The following is a 17,515-nucleotide window of genomic DNA, read 5'->3' as shown; positions in this document are numbered from 1 at the left end:
AATGGTCAAAGTCTCCTGCGACAATGAAAAAAACACATGATGTTATGCCACAGTTTTCCAGGAAGATTTTTTTTTTTTTTTTTTAAACTCTTGTCTCATAACCACTGTTTAGTTTTTCAGACCGTTTAACACCTTTTAGCAACGGTATGTGCAATCTGTTTCAGTGATTTGATCTGCAGTTCCGTGCCTGCTACTTCTTGGTAAAATCCCCTGCAACATGACCACCAACAGCATGTCCAATTTGTGTGGGCAAAAACGCAATTTAGCATCCGCTATTGGGGATCTTTGTAAATCAGGCCCTTAGTAGCTTGTTGTTTTCACACAGAAAAATTATCCAGTGAGTAAATGAAGTAATGCATCAGTTTCTCAGTCAGCGGTGCTATGTAATATGTAATCAGCTATAAACTGAGATGCCAAATGACATTGGATCTGGGAGCTTCATCTCTTTTCTTTCCCATGCCACCTAATTACCTGGGTGAGTGTGCTCTGCGTAGGACCCTGAAAGAAGGGGCAGCATGGGTGGAGTTAGGCGGAGGAAGAGGAGTAGGGGCAAGGGGTTGCTTTGACAGACCGTCGACACCCCAACCCCATAACCGGCTGTTGCCATAGCGCGGTTGGGAGGGAAGGACGGACAGACAGCGGCGAGAAAATGGAATCAAACAAAAAGAGGAGACCGCAAGACAAAACAAGGTGGGAGGGTGGTGGTGTTAATAGGAGAAAGAGGAAAAAATAAGTGTGCAGATAAAGAAATGTCAAAAATGAACCAGTCTTTAGTAAAACCAAAGATATACTTTAGATGAAAATATTACACAAAGAGAATCATTTCCGCCCCTATCCAAAAAAAAAAAAAAAATGACTTTATAGTTCAATGACAATAATCGAACCCAGATGAAAATATCTTTATTGGCTTCTTAGCATTTAAAAAAGGTTTAGTTGCAATTGAATGAGCTGCTAATTCCAAGTTTGAGATGTGAACTGTATGAAACAAATCTACTTCACTGTACTGGCCACACCTGGCCAATAAAGTTGATTCTGGTTCAGGTAAAATGTTTTATGCTGTACAGGTAAAATCACAATATTGAATTTTGTTGAATGGATTTATAATAAATCACTGAAATGGTTTTTGTTGAGTTAAATTTTAAAGGACAATAAATTTTGTTACTTAAGATGAATCATCAGAGGACAACAAGTAATTTAGACCCGACTGGTTTGTTTGTAAAAGGGCTAAACAGAAATCTAAAGTGGTGTGTTTTGTATCAATTTCTACAGCATGTACTTGAAATGATGTTGCGTCATCAGCAGATCAACGACAATAACAGATTGTAAGAGGTTTGAGAACTTTTAAAATTGAAAATTACTATTCGAACCAAAGCCTATAACATTAAGCATTACCATTTGACACTAAATAAATATAATGTATTCATTACATATTTATATTGATATAATGGCTAATATCCTTTGATTGTATCTGCAAGTAGCTACATTTTGAGTTGAAATAATCTAAGTGAAAGAAAAAAAATCATTGACTGTCAAGGTCTGTGAAGAAAATGTATGAAGACAAGATAGGTCTTCATTTTCATCTTCACTTTACTTTAGTCACTCTGGTTAAAGCTAATAAATCCACTGCCACAAATCAACTGTATTATTATGTCACATCCATGCAAGCTGATCAAGTGAAGTTGATCATCAGGCTCCTTATGCCATTATTAATTAATGACTTGTGTTTTTTTATACCTACAAGAAATGCTAAAAATGCTAAGAAGTAAAGTAAGAAGTTTAAACTGAAGTTTTTTTTCTTGCCTGACTGAAAATATTTCTAGTGAAGAAAACAGTTTGCTGCTCAGTGTGAGAAATAAAATGCTTGATTATTTAAAAATGAAAAAAAACATTGGTTAGTCATTTTTAAGTAAAATGGCTTACTTCTTCTTGTGTATTCATAATAGTTTTTTAAGCATACAAAAATATAATTGTTCTGAATAGTTGATTATTCAAGACCATTTTTAGTATGATAGTCTCATACAAAAGGATTTGAGAGTTGCAACCCTACATGAAACCATAAACATTTCCAAATGTCCAGAACAGTACACACACTACTCATCATTCAGTAGCTAAAAGAGGCTTTTTTTTTCGTGTTGGATGTAAAACAGGTGAATAGGGATGTGCCAAAAAAAATGTCAGGAACTTAGTAACATACGAGTAACTTATGTTGTGAGACAGAGAACACATGGAAGTTGTATTTAGATGGCTAATTGCCAGGCATGCACTCGAAAATGGTGGTGTATTGCAAGCAGATGGCTCTTTACTGTACCTTGGAGACATTCCTCCATGTGAGCAGTTAGTAGGAGAGGTGAGTGGGCTGGTTCGATTGGGTGTGTGGCGAGGTGGCACACGCCCAATGAAGTTGCTTGGTGATCCCTAAAAAGGCCATAAAAAAAAAAAAAAAAAAGCAATTGTGAAAACTGATAAAAACTGTCATTTTGTTTTTTTCCCCCTTTATGTGCGTGACTTGTTTATGTGTGGTGTGAAACACAAAATATGTGCTGAGGAGATGGAATTTAGTTTTTTTCTTGAGGGATTACCATAATTTCTCATGCATAATGGGCATTTTATCCCCCCAAATACTGACAAGTCGATTTCACATTGTACAACAGTATATGGGTAAATGTGGAAAAATGTTTTCATATTTTATAACTGTACACTGCCTGCTAGTGGTTATGAGAAAGGTGGACACTTTCACTCCAATATGGCACTGTAACATTGTGGTTATAGAAAAGGTGTGGCCAACGATTTCATTCCAATATGATGGGGGTACATATGTGTGACAGCATATATGTACAGTTGTGCTCATAAATTTACATAACCTGGGAAAATTTGTAATTTTTTTTTAATATGACTGATCGCTGAATATCAACCTATATTAATTTCTTTATCATTATGTTTTATGTAAATGTTTTTTTCTGAAGTTTTTGATTCCTTAATTTGAATCCCGTTAAAGTAAAAAGTGTTACGCCTAGCCCTTCATGTTTTCTTTCAAGAATTGTACCCATCTCACAAATTCTGGCTGTAGAATCAAACGTGCACAACTGTTTGCTCATTTACTAAATAAAAGCACGGCTGTGAATTTCAAAATAAGAGAAAGTATATAAAAGGAAAACATGTTCAAATAAAGTGCTTAACTTCAGAATATAAAAAATATATATAAATAAATATATATAAAATGTTGTTTTCCTTTCGGCTTGTCCCTTTCGGGGTCGCCACAGCGTGTCATCTCAGATGAACACACGTAATTGTTTGGCACAATTTTTACGCCGGATGCCCTTCCTGACGCAACCCTTCTCAGGGAGTGGAGGCCCCAGTGGGATACCCACAACCCCTGGTTTACCAAACCAGTGCTCTAACCACTGAGCTACGGGGCCTACCAATAAATATATATAAAATAAAAATATTTTAAAAAATTATAATACTTTGTCATCATCATATGGACAAAAGCAAAATTATACACCATAAAAGTGCATTATACATAGGTAGAAGGGTTTTCCAGAATTTTGATGTCAACTTTAGGGATGCTAATTATATATGGGTGTGCTTTTTACACGAGAAATTACAGTAAATAACAAATAGTGCTAAATTTGATCTCAGCAAGAATAATACAGCATACTCGTGGTCATTCAAATGTTGCCTGAATGTAAAAAATTAAAGCTCAGTTTAATTCAATGATTAACAACAACATGAGTTCATTTGAGCTTCATTTACTGTAAAAAAAAAAAAAAGATATTTTATTGTCTGTATTCAATCAACTTACCACACTGCTACCGGCATTACTAGAGTTCTTCAAGTGGTTGTGCAATAATTTGGTGGCGCCATCCTGGAACGTCTTGGGCAGAGCTCCCAGCAGCATAGTAAACTCCGGTGTGTTCAGCTCAAACAATGATATCAGCACCACCTGGGCTGCCTAGAGGCAGTGAGACACATGGAGCATATGTGTTGTATGAGCCAGAAGTACATTGACCCTTCCAAAAAAATAAAATAAAATAAAAACAAAAAAACCCACCAAAACTAAAAATTTATTACGAGACAGAAGACAAAATATTTTCAAAACTGATATACAATGGAGATGTCACATTCAGAGGTCAAAGCAAATTTGAAAGCCAGGCAGCCAAGACAGTCAACATCTTCATGAAAGATTATGGCTTTGTCTGTAAAGAAAACCTGTTGACACTGTGAAAGTCAAAGTTTAAATCAGAAAAGGGAAAAATAGCGTATTACTAACATTGTTTTATTGTTTAAATGTGTGTGATATGGGGTCAAATTTCAAGGGAATACTCTTGGCTAAGTAAAGCAGCAGAATGTGTTTATGGAGACAAGCTGGTACAACAACCAGTGAGGAATTTGCAATGTGCAGAACACTAGGGTAGTGGGTATTGTTTAATTTGACATATTTCACAGTTGCTTATTCAGCAATATTGTTTATATTTTGTGTTTCTTCTTTGACATCAGTACTCTGTTGGCCAGTATAAAACAAACTTATATAAATATATAAATATATAAAACAACTACTCCTACTAATAATACTAATAACAATATGTATAATATTTAGGTTTCGTATATTTATTGTGCAGGTTTGATCTTAAAGTCACAATAATGCTGGGCAGGACTGTTTGGTACACTATGGCTACCAATACGTGCACAATGATAAAATTATGAAGTTATCTCTGGTCGTTGGATCTCCCCACAATTAAAAACCCAAACCATGTTGGTATGGTTTCTTAGGCAAATTGTCCATCAGCTCGGTCATTTGGTACATGCATTTCAACACAAAGTACAGGGTGTCTCATACGTCTCCATTCATAGAAGACATAATACATTACATTAATGGTTCTAACATGTATTTCTTTATATTTCAGATAACCCAAAGAATGCATTCGAATAAAGAGCAATTAATTGAAATCATCCTGATGGCCGGTTCAGCATATAGTTGTATGGTCGTGAGCACATTTAACAGAAAACATGGGACAAGTCTCACACACAACACTGGAAAAACCTATGGTTGTGTTAAAAAAAACAGGAAGTGTTTTCGATCAAGCAAGATGTGGTCGAAGATGTACAGTCAGAATATTATCGAAGCCATAGAGCATACTATATGAATAAGAATGGTTTATGTGAAGAAACGTCTGTAATTTTTCCCATGTATGGAGAATTATGGGACATCCTGTACATACATTTGTCGATGAATACAGTTATTAGAATTGAAGACAGGCAAAAGGATGCAGTTAGTGAGTTCCAACACTGGCCTTCCCAAGCATATTTGTACAGTATATCTGACATCTAGGTCAATTAATTAGAAATGAAGGCACTCATATTATTCATTTCCAGGTTGCATGAAAAAATTGTTTGGTGAGTGAACAATTCAAAAAGCACAAACTCAAATTCTCAGTACATTATTAAAGCATATCAGCTACAGTGTAATCAGCACAGGTAAATTAGAGATGCTACACGCAGTTTCACGTAGTCTTTAGAATGTTGGTTAGGCACGGCGCAGGCAAGAAATTGGATATTTGTCGTGCATTGGAGCTGGTTCTACCTGCTTACACCTTTCTCCCAGGTTGCCCTCAATGGACAGTAAGGCTGTAGCAGTGACTCCACCAGCTAGTTCCTCACTCACCCAGTTATGTAGGGTCTGGGGCACAGTGGCAAGGCATAATTGGCATTACAAAAAGAAACGAGTCTTCCACTGTGATACTTGGATGAATTGGATTGAATATTGCACCGTTTCTTTCCCCTATAGACATGGGTTAGTCCAATATAAAGTATGATACAGTGATACAGTGTTCCCTAAAAATGAAAAAAAAAAAAAAAAAGAAAAAAAAAACAGTTGAAAGACATCTTAAGAGCAACACAACTCTACAATAAAATTTCTTAGTGAATATGGCAACCTGAATGTTTTCGGGGAAATAAATAATGAGTTTATAGTTTGGCAATTTTTATTTTTATTAATTCTGCCATGTTAATTTATTTGCAGTATGGTATAGCTGAAAGCACACTAGTTGTTCATGGAGCTCTTCAGAGGGCTTTGTGTATTGTTGTACATGAATAAATTGCTTTAGTTTGTGCCTTGATTGATAACCTCTATTAACTGGAGTCATTTTTAAGAAGTATGTAACTTAAAATTATAAACTAATGAGGAGGAAAGATAATTTCGAACAAAACACAAAATGAAGACATCTTAACAGCTGCCACAAAGTGTGATCCAAGCCGTGCAGGGGCTGTGACCTAGGTGACAAATAGTCCTTAAAAATTTGACTGCCTACCTAAAATTTCCTTCTTGCAATTGTAAAGGATTTTGTTTTTGCTGTCACAATAACTTTTTATGATTTTTCCCCCCAAAACTATCATGATAGCAGAGCAAAATGAATTTATCTGTATAGTGCATTTCATGGTCAATGTGCTTTACATGATTAAAATGATCTTAATACAAAGAGATAAAACATTTAAAACAGGAAGAAACAATAAAAATGACAAAAATATAAAGATTTTTTAAAAACTAGAATTATAACAGTGCATAGTGTAAAAAAATATAATTAAAATTGGAAATACTCTAAAAAGCAGGAGGGAAAAAAAAAAGAGTTTTCAACCTGGATTTAAAAACATTCACACTTGGGGCTGACATCGCCTCTATTGGTAACTTTTTCCATTTGTGTGCATCATAATAGCTAAATGCTGATTCACCATGTTTGCTTTGGAATTTGCGCTCAATTATTTTACCTGAGTGAGTCGATCCCAGAGCTTGACAGGGTAAGCCTTTTTCATGTATTCAGGACCTCAACCGTTTTGATTTAAAGACCAATAGCAAAACATTCTAAAACTGACTGGAAGCCAGTGCAAGGACTTTAGAATTGGAGTTATATACTCTGACCTCTTATTTCTGGTCAGAACCTGAGCTTCAGCATTCTGAATGTGCTGCAGCTGTTTAATGCTCTTTTAGGGGAGCCTAGTCAGAAGACCATTACAATAGTCAAGTCTATTTGTGATAAAAGCATGGATGAGCTTTTCCAGGTCTGCTTGACACATACAACCCTTCACACTCTAGATGTGTTTTTGTGCTTGATTTTACTAACTGTTCAAGTCACGTCGGAATCTATCAGAACGCCAATGTTTCGGACTTGGCCTTTGGTTTTCAAATATAGTGCATTTGTCAGGTGTTGGAGTTCTGGAGCTATCTGATTCGGGGGGGTTGTGAGCAAACAGAATCTGTGAGTATTGTCGTTTTTCAAGGCCATGTAGGTGATTCTTTTTCCCAATTCCATTCTCCAAACTGCTTATCCTCACAAAGGTTGCAGGAGCGCTGGAGCTGATCCCAGCTAACCTTGGGCGAAAGGCAGAGTACACCCTGAATTGGTTGCCAGTCAGTTGCTGGGCACATAACACCAAGAGGGAATCGATTCCACGCTGCATGCATCAAGTCTGGCGTATGTACCACTACCCCATGAGTGACACCTAACTGAACAATAGAAGTTTAAAAAATAATAATACGTAATACAAAAAGGCACACAATTGACAGTTTTATTTTACTTAGGTAGCTGGTGTGTCAATGAAAAAAATAAAATATAACCATAACAACTGCAGGCGCCAACTGTACTTGCGGTAGCAGGAATATTTTGCCAAAAGACCCACCCTATCCGCGAGCCCACGAGCAGCAAATGACAGCTGTTCAACTTTGTCGGTTTGCTGTGATCTCATTATTGTTTATATATACATTTTGGGATCTGTGAAGTCTCTAAGCACCCATCAACCACTCAACCACCCAAGTGTGGAATTAACGAGATTTGTTAATTCAACACTTTACATAACAGGTACATCTTTTTGCCTCTTTCTGAAAACGCATCTGTTGTGTCGCCACAAGGAATCATAAAACACCTCCATTGTCGTCTACAAACTTAATGCACTGGCTTATTTTTCACATTTTGTACTCCACATTGTTGCTGCAACTAAAATAAATTGCCCAGCCACTGCAAACAATCACTGGTGAATGAGTCGAATGAGGAGCTGGGTAAATACTGGCTGGAACAGGCTGGTGAGATACAGCTCACTACACATCATTTTAATGAAAGCCAGATTTACCATTGCCAAATCAGTATGGAAGCGGGAAGAGGGCTAATTTACACATGAAAAGAAATATTCTCCAAAATATTGATCACTGGGGTATTTTGACAAATTCGTGTCAAACGTTACAAGGAAACATGCAAACTCTTTCACGGTGAGGAAAGTAAGTATAAGAACACTGTGCGGTTTTGCACGTTCTCCCACTTTGAAATCATGTAATGGTCTAAAATATTCATGCTAGATGCATATCCACTGTGAGAGCCCCCCCCCAAAAAAAGTCCAGTAATCACAATGTATGATGTTTTAAAAATGTTATTTCTATGTGACTACTGCAATAAGTATTTGAATACCTGGTAATCAGCAAAAATTCTGGCCCTAAAAGATGTGTCAACTGACACTCCACCTATTATTTTAAATTATAACCACCTGCTTGAGGTGGTTAGCTGCATAAAGACCTATGTCCACCCCACACAATCAGTAAGACTCCAACTACTAACATGGCTAAGATCAAATAGCTAAACATGACAGTCAATCGCAATCGGAGTGGAGCCCCATGCAAGATATCACCCCGTGAGGTCTCAATGATCCCAAGAAAGATGAGGAATTAGCCCAGGACTATACGACAGGACTTGGTCAATGACCTGAATAGAGCTGGGACCACCGTTTCCAAGGTAACTGTTGGTAATACACTAAGACGTCATGGTTTGAAATCAGGCATGGCACGGAAGGTTCCCCTGCTGAAATCAGCACATGTCAAGGCCCGTCTTAAGTTTGCCAATGATCATTTGGATAATACAGAGGAGTCACGAGAGAAGGTTTTATGGTCAGATGAGACCAAAATTGAACTTTTTGGTCAGAATTCTACATATCGTGTTTGGAGGAACACGAATGAGTTCCATCTCAAGAACACCATCCCGTCTGTGAAGCATAGAGGTGCTAGCATCATGCTTTGGGGGCTTCTTCAGGCATCTTCTTGCCCACTAGTATTCTGTTGAATAATTTGATCAAAAACGTCACAACCACCTCTGAATTGCTTCCGTACCTCCACAGGTATGTCATCAGGACCAATTGCCTTTTCATTTTCAATCCTCTTTAGTGCTCTTTAGTTCTAACTTCCCCTTACTAATAATTCCCACTTCCTGGCCATTCACACGTGTCTATTCTACTCTTCCTTCTCTCATTTTCTTCATTCATCAACCTATCAAAGTATTTTTCCATCTATTTAGCACACTACTGGCACCAGTCAACACATTTCCACCTCTATCCTTAAAGGAATATTCATCTGAACAATGAAAAGCCTTAATACAATAGGTCATGTCATATGTACTGTACCTTGATAATTTGACGTTAATCCAATATTTTTAAAGGTGTTTTGAAAGATTTTTATTGGCAATAATGAATTTTCACGGGCGCCGCCATTTTGGCGAGTCACATGACATAAAAAACAGGAAGTGACGTCTCCTGTGCCCAAACAATCACGGACAGTGCTGATTTCTTGGATTTATCCTTATCTGATGAAGAAATAGCAGTATCGGTTGATCGGGAAGATGGAGGAATACATCCGTCCAGATTTGAACCTGTGGCTGTAAATAATGATAAATATTTGGATGGATTTTCGGACAGGAATGACGCGGAGTCTGACTAGTTAACTAACCACAGGCACAGAACGGTTGAACACCGATCGTGTCAGAACAATTTTTGACAAAGGTCGCTCAATGAAAAAAAATACAAGGATTATCGAAGTCTTCAACAAGAACGGACAGCCTTTGTTGAGAGTGAGGGTTCTGCTGTGTGTCTCGAAGCTGGTCTGGGAACACCTCGGGATCCCTCCAGAAGAGCTGGAAGAAGTGGCCGGTGAAAGGGAAGTCTGGGTATCCCTGCTTAAGCTACTTCCCCTGCGAGTCAATCAGTAGAAAAGCAGTAGAAAATTGATGGATGGATAACTCGTGATTTCCTGATTTTGTTTTAGATTATGTCTCACCGTGGACATACACGTAAGATGAAAATTTTCAGACCCTTCCATGATTTCAAATTGGGAAAACTTGCAAAATGGCAAGCTGTTCAAATACTTATTTTCCTCATTGAAGATGAAAAATAACTCTCTCCTTTAAGAATCAACAACATTGTTTTGGCAGAGTAAGTAACTTTATGCAAGAGAAGAATGGCCTTTTTATTCGGCAAAAGTGGTATCAACATTTACGTCGATGAAATGTTACAATACAATCCTCCCTCTTACTGTTTGATGTGCTATTCTTAATTCCCACAACATCTTCAACATAGATATTTAAAAGTGTTTACACTAAACACAATTCCCAATTTTTAACTGAGATCATCTTTGAAATGGAAAACAGCCTACCTTTCTGACATCTGAGCTTTTGGGTTCAGTGGTCCAGGTGATGATACGTGATACAGCCAGGCGAGTCTCACTGGAGTTGACAAAGTCTGTTGGGTCCATCTGCCGTGCCAAAGACTCAATATACTTCAAAATCGCAACCTTTACCTATAAGGTAATAAGCACCGTTCAGTTATGGTGCACAGTGAAGTGCACTAATCAATTCAATTAAATTTTCTATTTCTACAATACCTTGAGGTTTGGTGTCTGTGTCTGATCGACAATGAATCTCATCAATATATTGAACTGTTGGTCAAATGGGAAAGACTCCCTGAAAAAAATGAATAGTTGTCAACTGTTGTGCACAATATTTGGATAATTATGATAGCAGATTTCACGTTGGGCGTGCATAAATGAAGACCTTGTGATATCCAGGGCCTTTTGGACTTTAGCTTGGACTGAGCCAAGTAGGTCTGCTCCCATCTTCTTTAGCAGTTGCGTGAGAAGGACAAACAGCCAGTCCTGCAAGTCGTCGCGATGTACAGTGACAAAATCCACTAAGGTCTCTAGGAACATGCTGAACACCTGAAGCCAAGTAAAATGTTCAGGAATTAAAGCAATATCGGTTACTTTGACGACAGTCATATTCAGGCAATGCTATGTTAATGGGTTAGAACAAACTTACTCTCTGTTATCAAATCCACAGCAACGCAGGCCATGCAATGAGACATATAATACATTAGTTCCAGATGAGAAAAATATTGTCATCAGAAAACAATAATAAAGTTGAGAAAATAAATAATGCATCAAATGCATTTGAAACATTTCACCTTGCTATGTGGATCTGCAAACATTCTTGTGAAGATTTCACAAAGTCTCTTCAGCTCCACTCGGCTGCATAAAAAAATAAAACAAAACTAGGCATCAATCAACTAAATTATTACATAAATCCAAGATTCCTCCTGGATATTTTTTGCTCCTATCGGAACACAGAGTGCACAGCACTTTGCCGGGAATGTCCACTTTTTGTATGTGTTCGGTTAGACATGTTGATACCGTTTTCGGTCCTATCTACAGGGTTACACATTTTTCAAGCCATGCCCGTCTGAAACAGTTTTTGATTCCAGCATCCTTGTCAACTGCCCTCGCTCGATCTTCATCCTTTTTTTGTAACACTTTCGCCATCGTAAAACTTTGAACATACGGTATCTCAGTTCGCGGTATCTAAGTCCCACGTGCCATTCCTTGGTTAACTAACACGTTACACTGCGATTTCTGAGAACTGAGAACACATGTACATGGCAATGGTGAAATTCGATTAACCACTAACACGATTGGATCGTTATACTGTATAAATCTGTTGTCCAATCGAGTAATCTGCGGCAAACAAGTTTCAATGTTTATGTTGCAAAATGCAAATATTTACTCTACTGAGCAAGTTAGAACGGCATATGATAGTCGTGCTTGTGCTAGCACTCAGCTGAACTTGTAGCTCGGAGCCCACCACCGAGAGGCAGGCGCATGATACCACCCCCCCCACCCCCTGAAATTTTCCCAATGGATTTGCGCTTATCTTGAGAATGATCATTTTGGTCTGAAAAAGTCGGAAATCCGTTCATCCCTGCAGAACTAACAAGCTAGTCAGTGAGTTACCTCCAATCTTTATCTCTCAGTGTTTTCTCTGAAATTTAAGAAGGGGAAATAATGAGTGGGGGAGCTGGAACAAGAGAAAAAAAAATAGTATTTTGATACAGAATGTGAGGAGTAGTACAGTGAGGAAAATAAGTATTTCAACACCCTGCTATATTGCAAGTTCTCCCACTTAGAAATCATGGAGGGGTCTGAAATTTTCATCGTAGGTGCATGCCTACTGTGAGAGAGAGAAACCACAATGTATGATTTTTTTAACGATTTATTTGTGTGATACAGCTGCAAATAAGTACTTGAACACCTGAGAAAACCAATGTTAATATTTGGTACAATAGTCTTTTTTTACAATTACAGAGGTCAAACGTTTCCTGTAGTTGTTTGCACACACTGCAGGAGAGATTTTGGCCCACTCCTCAATAAAGATCTTCTCGAGAACAGACAGGTTTCTGAGCTGTCGCTGAGAAACACAGAGTTTCATATCCCTCCAAAGATTTTCTGTTGAGTTTAGGTCTGGAGACTGGCTAGTCCACACCAGAACCTTGATATGGTTCTTACTTGGTTTTCCTGGCTGTGTGCTTCGGGTCATTATCATGTTGAGAAACCCAACCACGACCCATCTTCAATGCTCTGACTGAGGGAAAGAGGTTGTTCCCCAAAATCTCACAATACATGGCCGCAGTCATCCTCTCCTTAATACACTGCAGTCATCCTGTCCCATGTGCAGAAAAACACCCCCGAAGCATGATGCTACCACCCCCATGCTTCAAGGTTCATCTTCCTCCAAACACGGTTAGTGGAATTATGACCAAAAACTTCCATTTTGGCCTCATCTGACCATAAAACTTTCTCCCATGACTCCTCTGTATCATCCAAATGTTCATTAGCAAACTTAAGATGGGCATTGACGTGCTGGTTTAAACCTTTTGTGCCATGCATGATTTCAAACAATGACATCTTAGTGTACTACCAACAGTCACTTTGGGGACCCATACCTCTGTGGTTAGAGCATTGGTTTGGTAAACCAGGGGTTGTTAGTTCATATCTCACTGGGGCCTCTTCTCCCCAAGAGGTGTTGCGTCAGGACGGGCATCCGGTGTAAAAAACTGTGCCAAACAAACATGAGCCTTATTCTGAGATGTTACGCTGTGGCAACCCCTAACTGACAAGCTGAAAGAAACTTACTTACCTTGGTGGTCGCAGCTCTTCTCAGGTCATTGGTTAGGGTTACGGTTACCAAGTCCTGTCGTGTAGTCCTGGGCTGATTCCTCACCTTTCTAAGGATCATTGAGATGCAACGAGGTGATATCTTGCATTGGGCTCCATTCCGATTGAGATTGACCGTCATGTTTCGCTTGTTCCATTTTCTAATGACTGCTCCAACAGTGGACCTTTTTTCACCAAGCTGCTTGGCAATTTCTCCATAGCCCTTTCCAGCTGTGTGGAGTTGTACAATTTTGTCTCTGGTGTCTTTGGACAGCTCTTTGGTCTTGGCCATGTTACAAGTTTAAGTCTTACTGATTGTATGGGGTGGGGAGGTGTCTTTATGCAACTAACGACCTCACAAAGGTGCATCTGATTCACGATAATACATGGAGTGGAGGACTTTTAAAGGCGGACTAATGGGTCTTTGAGGGTCAGAATTCTAGTTGATAGACAGGTGTTCAAATACTTATTTCCAGCTGTATCACACAAATAAATCGTTAAAAAAAATCATACATTGTGATTTATGGATTTTTTTTATTATCTCTCTCACAGGGGACATGCATCAATGATGAAAATTTCAGAGCCCTCAAAATTTCAGACCCCCATTCCACCTTAATGATAAACACTTGTAAATGGCTGGCTGTAAGACCTTACTCTCTGTACTAGATGCATCCCTGGATGATTTACATTCGTGCAAATTATTGGAGTAAACTCAGGCAATGACAAAAAAAAAAATAACATTGTTCATTATTTGGTGTATTTTGTGCAAGATTGGTGACAGTTGAATGTCCAAGAGAGCAGCTCTATTGTGCCACACAAACCAAGATACAGTAAGTACATCATAGGTCAAGATTGACGTCACACCTAGCCAATGGGATGCCAGGAAGATACTATGCGATAGCCAATAGGAGAGCAGCTCTATCGTGCCACACAAACCAAGATACAGGAAGCACATCATGGGTAAAGATTTACGTGTCTCCTATCAAATGGGAAACCAAGAAATGCTCCTATGATAGCCAATGGGAGAGCAGCCCTATGGGACCACACAAACCAAGATACAGGTTTACGTTCGGTGGAATTTAGGAAATCCAGCGCCTATTTTTTCCTTTCGTATTCTGAACTTCCTTCATAACTAGAGACAATATTTTTCCAAAGAGGCATTTCGTGATGTGAATTTTTTGTTACTAGAGACGTTTGTAAGTACAGGTACCACTGTACATGAAAATCCTGTACATTAATCTGTAATTTGTTTCGTTTTGACATTCTAGTATCATAAATATCTTGGCTATATTTAACATACAGTGGATTAAAAAGTCCATCATATGCCTATATTCATATTCCTGATTTTGTGGATTTTATGAGCTGCAATCCCAAATTATGTAAATATAACTAAATAAATATTTGAAACTGTTTTAATTGTGAACCCTGAATTGCAAATCTATGAATGTTTAACTTTTTGGTGAGAATTATGAAAATACATAAACTCTTGTTTTCAAAATTCTTGGAAAGGTCTGTGTCTATCTGCAATTAGCTGGTAAAGGTTGCAAAAAAGTGGGATCGGGAAACCTCGACGAAAAGATTGTACATAATTTGTGGATTATACTACTAAGATTTGTGTTCTTAAAAGGTTAAAAATATTTTAAAATGTTCGATAGAAAATAGATAGATTAACCCCTGTGGATGTCAACACACACACACACACACACACACACACACACACACACACACACACACACACATATATATATATATATATATATATATATATATATATATATACTGTATCGTAGTGCATCCAATTATAAGCCTCACCCAGTACACTTTTAAAGGAAAAAACATTTTCTACATACATAAGCTTCACCTGTGTAAAAGTTGCATGTGCCCACATTGAAACGTGAGATATTTACAAAGAAAGATGGTACAAAGAAAGAGTTGAGGTGAAAAATCTTGAGGTGAAAAAGCCCACCTCAGTATTCTTTGACCCTTGAGGAGATTCTGCAAACCCAGAAGTCCCTCCTTACGCTCTGACCAATTGGAGCTGGCACAGTGGTTCAGGACCTCTGCGACATCCTCAGTCTGGCGAAGATAATGAGGGATGCCGCCATTTCTTGAGCCATAAGAACGTTCTGAGCAGGCACTGGAGGCATCGCTGTTGGCATCATCATCGGAGTATATCCCTGGTGATTCATATCGTCGCCTCATTGGCTTCCTCTGAAAGGAATAAAAGTAAGAAATTATCCAATATAAAAAACATTTCTGAAGAAGCAGCTCCAAGGAAAAGGAGCTGGTGCATAAACACAGCAGGTTACTACTAGCATCAGGCAGCCATTATGCCCTTTTGTCAATTTTCTTATTCAGTTGGTTTACTAAAAGATGAATTTCCTAATTCATATGCAGCCTATATTCCCGAGTTAAAAACTAAACAATGTACAGTAAACCCCTGTTGTATAACAGTTTACACTTTATGGTCCCACTGTTTTTCTTATTCCTCAACACTTTTTTTTAATGAGTTAAAGCAATTGGTAGCACTGGTAGATTCTCTAGGATGCCAATTTTTTTTGTACTGAATGTCTTATTGTGATCTTTTGGGTATTTTTAATCCATCGCTCTCTCTCTTTCACTCTCTCTCTCTCAATATAGATTGACTTTAAATGTGTGTGTTTTTTTTAAAGTGTGTTGTAAGACCCAAAAACAATTACAGGAATTTTCTTTTGGTTCATACTTCTCTTGATATGGTATTTCTATTTCTATATTGTGGATTTTATCACTTGGGTCTGGAACGTAAACCCTGCGATGGAGGAGGGTTCACTGGACAGTATTTTCTTACAAAACATCAGAAGCCAGGCAGGTTGAAGCAGTGCACCTGGATAAGGTGGGATTTTGATGACAAAGAGAGGTGCAATGTGCTAGGGTGAAATTCACAGACAAAAACATTTAAACGGATCATAAAAATGGGGAGGAAAAAAAATCAGGGGTCCAGTAATTTAGTGACACAATATAAAATGCCACATGTCGTACAGCTGTACACATTTGAGATACATTAACTCAAGCAGAAAAGCAAAAATCAAATGATGAATATACACATGGACAAAATTGTGACCCTTCCATTAGAGAAAGAAAACCCTTTTAACTGATAAATCTAACAAACAAAAATGGACAAACTTCACTCAAAAAAACTATTTGCTTTGCTTTTAAATTGTGAACAAACAATTATATAAACTAAAAAAGGTGTCAATGAGACTTATGCACTTTAAGTGGTATTCTGGCCTACTCCTCAAGAGCAAACTGCTCTTTCTATCTGCGGTTTGATGGGTGCCATTCCTTGACTGCAAGTTTCAACTCCTTTTACAGATAATAAAGCCGATTTATTAAGGGCCCACAGAAGGTCACTTCAACAAGCCATTCTCAGTGGTTTTAAGTATGTGTTCCTCCTGTTGCAGGACCCTTGACCTACGACCGAGACTAAGCTGTCTAATAATGGGCAGTTTGTTGCTTTGGTAGTCTCGTGATATCATTGCAAAGACAAATATAGTGCCATGAAAAAGTACTCACCCCTCTCCTGATTTCTTTTTTTTTTTTTGCACATCTAGTACAAACAAAGGTTTCAAATCACCAAACCAATTTTAGTATTACTTAAGAGACAATGCAAGGAAATATCAGAGTTGGACTTGCGGGTTTGTTTCGGATTGATGATCCAAGAGCGCTTTAGTTTGAGGGCATCAAGTGTTGACCAGACGTTCTCCTTCAGGATTTTCTGGTATACAGTATAGGTCATTGCTCTATCAATCACAGCAAGTTGTCTTGGTCCTGAGGCAGCAAAGCAGCCACAGATCATCACACTGCCACCACCGTGCTTCAATGTTGGCATAATCTTTCTATCAAATGGTGTGCCAGATGTAACGTGCTGCACACCTCCCAAAAGGTTATATTTTTGACTCAGTCCACAGAATGTTTCTCAAAAATCTTGAGGATCAAGAAGATATGTGAGATGAGGCATTGTATTCTTTGCTGACAGCAGATGTTTTCACCTGGGAACCCTCCCATGGATGCCATTTTCTGCCAGTGCCTTTCTTATGGTAGAATCATGAACACTGACCTTAACTGAGGCCAGTGAGAGCTGCAAGTCTTTCGATGTTGTTTAAGATTCTTTTGTGACCTCCTGGATGAGTCCTCGTCGCACTCTTGGAATAATTATAGTTGGTCCTCCACTCCTGGGAAGGTTGCAACTGA

The 17,515-nt window shown here is 38.2% G+C and overlaps 1 protein-coding gene across 1 annotated transcript in view; it reads right to left on the bottom strand.

Annotated features, from left to right (window-relative positions):
- The window catches only part of clasp1a (cytoplasmic linker associated protein 1a), a 155,888-nt gene that overhangs the window by 17,799 nt on the left and 120,574 nt on the right, over positions 1 to 17,515 (bottom strand). Inside the window, exons 26-33 of the mRNA XM_061840755.1 lie at positions 15,252 to 15,496; positions 11,263 to 11,326; positions 11,118 to 11,120; positions 10,854 to 11,017; positions 10,685 to 10,763; positions 10,457 to 10,600; positions 3,803 to 3,952; positions 2,309 to 2,415 (exon numbers count right to left, since the gene is read on the bottom strand). Of these exons, the coding sequence (XP_061696739.1) occupies positions 2,309 to 2,415; positions 3,803 to 3,952; positions 10,457 to 10,600; positions 10,685 to 10,763; positions 10,854 to 11,017; positions 11,118 to 11,120; positions 11,263 to 11,326; positions 15,252 to 15,496 (956 nt within the window). The remainder of the gene's footprint in view (positions 1 to 2,308; positions 2,416 to 3,802; positions 3,953 to 10,456; positions 10,601 to 10,684; positions 10,764 to 10,853; positions 11,018 to 11,117; positions 11,121 to 11,262; positions 11,327 to 15,251; positions 15,497 to 17,515) is intronic.

Source organism: Syngnathoides biaculeatus, chromosome 14 (genome assembly GCF_019802595.1).
Source record: "Syngnathoides biaculeatus isolate LvHL_M chromosome 14, ASM1980259v1, whole genome shotgun sequence".
Classification (NCBI taxonomy): domain Eukaryota; kingdom Metazoa; phylum Chordata; class Actinopteri; order Syngnathiformes; family Syngnathidae; genus Syngnathoides; species Syngnathoides biaculeatus.
This window is presented reverse-complemented; position numbering and strand designations above follow the sequence as displayed.